Raw genomic sequence first — 7515 nt, 5'->3', positions numbered from 1 at the left:
CTCTCTCTCTCTCTCTCTCTCTCTCTCTCTCTCTCTCTCCACTCTTCTCTTAACTTTGATTTCATCAGTAAGAGTCTGTTACATGTTCACTAAATGAAAAGAAATTCTGAGTTCTCAGATAACCCAAGATTTCTTGTCTTAGACTTGATTGTATTATTCCTACCCTGTCTGTTCTTTGCTTACATCTTATACTTAGGTATGACTGAGGTCTCAATAGGAGACCTTCCTTCTCCCATTTCTACCCTCCAAAACTATTACACCCTAGTTCACATTGTGCAAATCACTGTGTGCTCCTTTGGGGCACTTAGAGTATCATCTACTACTTCTTTCATCAATTTCTGGACTTACAGCCGACTGTGTTTATGGTAGTATAAACATCCTATGGTTCTCTGGTGTAGTTCAACTTTGTTGGTCACAATTTTGTGTCAATTTAAATTATATAGAATTTTGTTGGTCACAAATGTTATGCTGTTTTCTGGGCTGATATCAAAGAATTCAGAACATACTTGCATATAATAGTATCAAAGTAATTTGGGAAAATGAGTCATTCTACCATGAATGAATATTTTTGTTAAATTGCATGCAGTACCAACCACTTTGCAAACCAATAGATCAAGATAAAGATATATTAGCATAAAGGCTTCACACTCAATGCTTTCAGATTTTAGAAAATGTGAAAATGAATTGTCAAAGACAATTAGCAATAGGTTTCCCTAAAATTCTTACACAAGCTAAAATGAGAGGTTGGCGCCGGGATCTTGTTCAGTTGGTCGACTGCTTGCAGAACATTCATGAAGCCCTAGTATCCAGTCCCAAGGACCATATAAACCAAGTACAGTGTTTAGACTACAATGCCAGCACAGCGTTGGTGCAGGCATGCAGGATTAGGACCAGATCATCATTAGCCACACAGTGAGTCTGAGGCCAGCCTGGGCTACATGAGACCCTCTCACAGAGAACAAATTTCTATAGGGAAAAGTTAGAGACCACAGATTGTATACAGTGGATGTGCTCTACAAACGGACATCAGAACTCCTTCTGGGAGAAAGCTACAGCAACTACTCACCTGAAGTAGCCAATAATGAGAATGGCTACAGCCAAGGAGCCAAAAGAGATGGAGTAGCCGACAGTGTACAGGATGTAGAGGCTTTCAAAGAACTCCTGCTATCAGAGAAGAGACAGTCAACACATGTAAAAGAAAATGGTTGAAAACAATTACATCATATTTGGAATATTGTGGCTGGTTCTCTCTAGCTTTAATGGGCTGTAATTTACATGCAGTAAAATGGGCAAATCTAAGACAAGCTACTTGACATATTTTGACACACCAAGTTCATTCAAACCCCTTGCTAGTAAAAAAAGACACCCGCTGTCCACCCACACACAACCGCAATGTCAAGTTCTGTCACTACAAATTAGCTTTCTCTGTTCACACTTCATATTCTTCCAGAGTGTTCTTAGGCTTAAAAATTATAAATGTATGCTCTGTTGTCAACAAACTGTGTTTCATAATCTTCAATACTGTTACATGTTTTTATACTTCGTTTCCTTTTAATTTTTTTTTATGTAAAATGGTAGAATCACAGAAAATGAAAAACACGGTAAAAGGAAATTCATGTGCCCTCCATCAATTATCCTTTAGTGTTATATCTAAAATTATCATAACTAAGATGTAAAACCAAGAATTCAGTACAATTGCAGTGTACTAAATGGTATCATATACAATGCTATCACACATGAAAACTCTTACATTTTTTTCAACTTTTTATTGATTCTTTGTGAGCTTCACACCCTGCACCCCAGTCCCACTCATCTCTACCCTCACGACTTCCCCCTCAAAAGAAACTAAAAAACACACAAACCAAAAATCAAAACAAGAAACAAAAACAAAGCTTAGGAAACACAAAGCATCTCATCGTGGGAACTGAACTGTGTCCCAGTGTGTCCCACAGTACATCTTTCTGTCCACACATCTTCTCTTGCAAATGTTCATTGCGATGAGTCATTGGTCTGGTTGGAGGCCTCTGGCTTCTGCCAACCCATCAACACTAGATCCTCACTGACCCTTCTGGTTATCTTGTTGTTGCCCTGTGTCATGGAGATCCTGCAGCGTGAGATGAGCGGGATCTACCCTTTACATGTGAAGATTTTTATAGCTAACACTAAACTCAAGACACGGACAACATCCATCAGTGCAAAGGTCCTACTCATACATGGCCATGTTTACCCTCCTCTTCCCCAGCATTCAATTACCGGGCAACTGTGAATCTCTGTTTTCCATCATACAATTTTGTCTTCTATGTCATTATGTAAACCAATTGAGACTTTAAAAGACTAACCGCAGAGTCCTTGAAGGTACATCCAAGTTGTTACTTCCATCACTAATTTGATTTTTTTCCTATTGTTGAGTAATATCCATGAGATGTTCATAGCATATATGTGTGTGTATATATATATATATATATATATATGTATATGAATATAATTATATTCAGGTGAGTTTCTTATCAATAATATACAGTATTTCATATTTTAAAATATCAATATCATGCAGCCCTGGTTATTAAGTTTTGCGATGCATCTTGAAGTCAGAAAATGTGACTATTTTAGCTTTGTTATCACTCAAAATAGTTTCAGCTATTTGTGCTCCTTTGAGAGGTTATACAGATTTTAGAATAGTTTCATCCATTTCTGTAAAAAGATAAGTCACTGAAAATTTCATAAGAACTAGTTAAATCTGTAGATCAATTTGGTTATTATGGGTATTTTAATAATATTAATTCATTTAATCCATGAATATTGGCTACTTTTCTACCTATCTGTAACCTGAATTTCTTCTATTAGCATTTTATAGTTTCAGTGTACAGTTCTTAAACTCCCCTGTGTAATTTATAATTTATCTCTAATTATTTCATGTCATGTGGTAAACAGAAATGAGATTATTTTCTTGTTGCTCTTTTTGGGTAATTTATCAATGTAGGTAAACCCTCAGTTAGTGTGAAGATGGGGGGGGGGCTGAAACATTACTGAATTTATTCATTAGCTCTAGTAGTTTTCTTCTTTGGATTCTGTGGTTTTTCTATAAGATTATATCATCTACAATTACAAGCAAACTTACTTCTTTTCCAATGTATATGCTGCCTTTTATTATCTAAGTCCAGAGTTAAAATAAGTGGAAGACATCACCCTCATACTCTTTCTGCATCTCAGGGGCTTTTCTCCACCTGCTGCTGTGAGACACTCTTCAGCCAGCCATCTGGCTTCATATAAAAACCTTTCTCAGCTCCTTTGTCAGGCTGCAGTCTTGTGCTCAAGGAGTCCTGTATGTGTGACCAGAGAGGGTTTCTTCCTGTGACCTGCCTGCTTGCTACACAGTCATCATATACCTGATGAGAGTTTCATGTGCCCCAAGGGACCTTCTCACTTCCTGTGCTCTGCCCCCATGACTTCAGATACCTTACACCTTTTCTCTGTGTCAGCCCTGTGTGTGTCTGGAGAGACTTCTCTTCATATCTGTCACTGCCCCAGCCTTTGGCAAGTTTCGATGCTCCACGTGGTAAAGGCCCCAAGGGCTTAGTCCCCGGAACTCTGAGCCGTTATGCTGGTTCCTGCCTGTTAAAAGTTGGTTTGAATGCTGTCATCCTTTCCTACTTTCTTTCCTGTGGCCTGCTTTCTTCCTTCTGCCACAGACCCACAGATAAATGGCCCCAGGGGTCATTTCTTAACAAAAGAAGATTACCCATTGCTTGTACTGATATATTTCTACAAACTATTGATTTGGAGTACCATTTAAGTTACTCATACTATACATTACAACAACTAACTGATGAAGATTTTTTTTTGTCAAACCAACTTCCCTACTCAAATCTTTATCATCGATCTTGGAAGTGAGATTGTGAGTATGGCCCTTTGAGATTTTGTTTCTCTCTCTACTTTTTTAAATTTTAATTAAAATACAGTTACATCATTTACCCCCTTCCTCTCCTGTCTCATATTCTTCCCATTTCCCCCTGAAATTCACAGCTCACTCTTCTTTAAACATTGTTGTTACATATACAAAGAAATGAATAAGCACAGAGAGAGAGAGAGAGAGAGAGAGAATCTGCTGAGTCGATTCAGTATGTTTCTAGGGCTACCCATCTGGTATGGGATTGCCAGTCACCCCTGAGGAAGATTACCCCTCCCTCTCCCTCTCTCATCAGTTATTAATTGCTTTCACTCTTTATCTAAGAGTGGGGTCCCAGGAGATTTCCCCATCTACATTGACATGTCAGCTGGTGTTGGAATTGTTCCAGTTCTGTTTACTCAACCATGTGATTCCCAAATAAAACATCTGCACCTAAAGCTCACAAAATATGGAAGAGGGAGCAGACAGATTTTAAGAGCAAGGAGACCAGGTAATCCGCTGTGAGACTGCACCTTTTAGTGATAACAGAGAAGCTACATTCAGGACAGACCTTTGAGTGTTTAATATAAATTGCTAAATTGCATTCTAAGTTGGATATAGCTATTAGGCAAGAGATAGCTTACATGATACTTTCTATAAAAAGCAACTGTTTAATACACCAGGCTCGAATGGGGTTAGCTAACCACTGCATGTTTTTATGGATGTCAGAGGTCGGTATTGGGAGTTTTTCTTGCATTCTATTTTTCAAACAATTAAGTTTAATTATTCTTTTGTTAATTAAACTTGTTCTTTAGAAATTTTTTCATTAACTAATCAATTTACTTTACATCCCAATCCACAGGTTCCCCTCCTTCTTCTCCTCCCAGTTCCTCTTCTCCTCTCCCCTCCCCCATCCTCCCTCCCTTTCCTCCTCATAGGCCTCCCATGGATCAACCCACCTTGACATATCAGGTTGCAGTAGGACTAGGTGCATCTTCTATTAAGGCTAGACAAGGCAGCCCAGTTGGGGGAAAGGGATCCAAAGGCAGACAACAGAGTCAAAGGACACTGGATCTGTCCCATGAGTGTCTCTGCTTGTGGTTCAGTCTCAGTGAGCCACTATGAGCCCAGGTTAGTTGATTCTGTAGGTTTTCTTAGGGTGTCTTTGACCTCTCTGGCTCCTCCAATCCTTCCTTCTCCTCTTCCACAAGATTTCCCCAAGCTCTGTCTAATGTCATAATGCAATTTTCTGATATAATCTGAACCTAGAGCTCACCATTTGGGCAACAGTGGATTGACCAGCAAGCACCAAGGATCCAAGGATCCACTTGTCTCCAGTCCACAGCACTTGGGATATAGACACATCCTGCTGCCTCCAGCTTTTCCATGGGTGCTGGAGATCCAACATATATGGTCATGAACCAAGACCTTTAGCCATTGAGCTTTCTTTCTACCCAAGTCTTCTGCAATTTTTATTAAATAAATATAACTGCTTAATGCTCACAATACTCTTTACCTCTTAATAAACTCAAGTGATTTTCATATGAAATAGAATATACATCTGGAGACTGTAGGATGATCCCATGTTTGAAGCATTTGCTGGGCAAGAACCAGAGTTTGGATCCCTAAAGCCCTGAGTGAGTGAGCATTAGGTTTGACTGAGAGAACTAGCCTCAATGAAGAAAGTGGGTGAATGACTGGGGATGTACCTCAAAACCTACCTCAGGACTCCACATGCATAGGCACACAAATACACACATGCACAAAAAAGCATGCACATCACACACACATACACAAACACACACACACATGCATGTACACATGAAAATTGGGGAAAATAGTATTTATCTATTTTCCTTAAATATCCTTCACTATTGTACCTCTTCAAATACACTGTAATCACAAGGAATGGTCGAAAGATTAGAGGTCTGCATATATAAAGCCATATCATCAATGAATGGCCATGTAAGAACTATTCACAAGGAAGGGTTGAAAGATTGGAGCTCTGAGGAAATAGAGCCATGTGATGGATGGCCATGTAAGAACTGTGAGAGGTAGGCCTTTGTCATTGCTTCATCCACAGGGAAAGCCGAGCACAGGCACACAACTCGTCAGGGTGACAGATGGCTTTGCTTTGCTTTCTCACTCAAGTCCTTGTATCTGCATTTTAAAAGCATCACTAGCTACCCGATTGGTTGTTTTACCTTTAGTTATTTGTGATAGGGGTTTTTTTTTTTTTCCTGTCAAGGGCTGAAATGATTTCTGTAGTATCTCATATTAATCACCTCAGTGTCAGCATGTGTTGCCTTGTTAAATATGTGGCAATCTCACATTGCCTGTTTCGAAATTTTCAACCTAGAAATACAAAACTAAAGGTTGAAATCACCAAAGTGCCCCCTGGGGTGGTGGCTCTCATAGAACAGAAGAAAGGAAGCTCTATTTGCACAGAACTGACCAGGAATCCTTCATCTCAAACACTTCCCCTCGATGGTGCTTTCTCCTAACAGAGCTTCTGCATAACAGCCTGGTCTTGTACAGCAACTTATGACAACTTATAACAGGCATCCCCAGCATCATAGGCATGTGTCACCACACACTTCTGCTCATCAGCTGTAAGGGATTGGAATTTATTGGTGATGTTTAAACCACCAAATGTAATGTTTTACCATTAATGCATGGTTGTTGCCCTAAATCACTCTAATAGGAAACTAAGACACTGTAGCTTGGCCCTCAACCCTGCCATCAGCAAACTGTCTCCTGGGCCCACACTGTTCTACTGAGTCACAGTTGACTCACATCTGTGCAATGACGGTATTGTTCTGGAAGGCCTATAATCCTGACCCTTGCTCAGTATAATTTCACAACTCTGATTTGTCACCTAAAATGAAACCATCAGGGGCAATCTTCTGAGATGGAACACACTTCACTAAAATGAAAAGATCCTTCAGAATAGAGTGAGGTGGGATTGGCCACTCATAGCTAATTAAGAATGAATCATGAATCACCTTGCTCACTACCTATTTGTATATTATTCACTATAACATGATATAGAATAATATAATATAATAAGGTAATATAATAAACAGCGTGTGTGGTTGTGTGTGTGTGTGCGTGTGTGTGCATGCACATGCATGCGTGTCAGATAACTCTAACATAAGGAAAACAGCAGAAAGGTTCAAGCACATCTGAAAGGATTCTAGTAGAGATTTTAACTTTCATGATCTTCATGTCATTAAATAAGAAGGATTTTGGATATAATGGCTGAAAAGCAAAACTTGTGTAAAAGCATCATTCTGTTCTCCTTGGGGATTCACAAATACAGACACATCATTACCTTTCCTATGTTGATATCAGGCTGCAGAAAGCAGTCTGAATAGTTAGCCCAGGTTTGATTTGAGCCATGAATAAAATCCCACGTCCCATTGCGGGTGCAGTGCCGGAAAGCAACTCCTGAAAAGACAAGGAAGTCACTGAGACTGCAAGTTCCCCACAAGTCTGTCATTAAACATCAAAGACAAGAGTAAATGTCTGAGTAGATCAATGGAATAGAATTGAAGATCCAGAAATGAATCCACACACCTATGGTCACTTGATCTTTGACAAGGGAGCTAAAACCATCCAGTGGAAAA

At 39.4% G+C, this 7515-nt stretch overlaps 1 protein-coding gene across 1 annotated transcript in view; it reads right to left on the bottom strand.

Moving 5' to 3' along the window:
• Pth2r (parathyroid hormone 2 receptor) overlaps positions 1-7515 on the bottom strand; it is an 86589-nt gene that overhangs the window by 50910 nt on the left and 28164 nt on the right. Inside the window, 2 exon segments of the mRNA XM_021198532.1 lie at positions 1067-1164; positions 7221-7336. Coding sequence (XP_021054191.1) covers positions 1067-1164; positions 7221-7336 — 214 coding nt within the window.

This window comes from Mus pahari, chromosome 5, assembly GCF_900095145.1.
Source record: "Mus pahari chromosome 5, PAHARI_EIJ_v1.1, whole genome shotgun sequence".
NCBI lineage: Eukaryota > Metazoa > Chordata > Mammalia > Rodentia > Muridae > Mus > Mus pahari.
The sequence above is the reverse complement of the archived record's forward strand: the minus strand, read 5'-3'. Positions and strand labels throughout refer to the sequence as shown.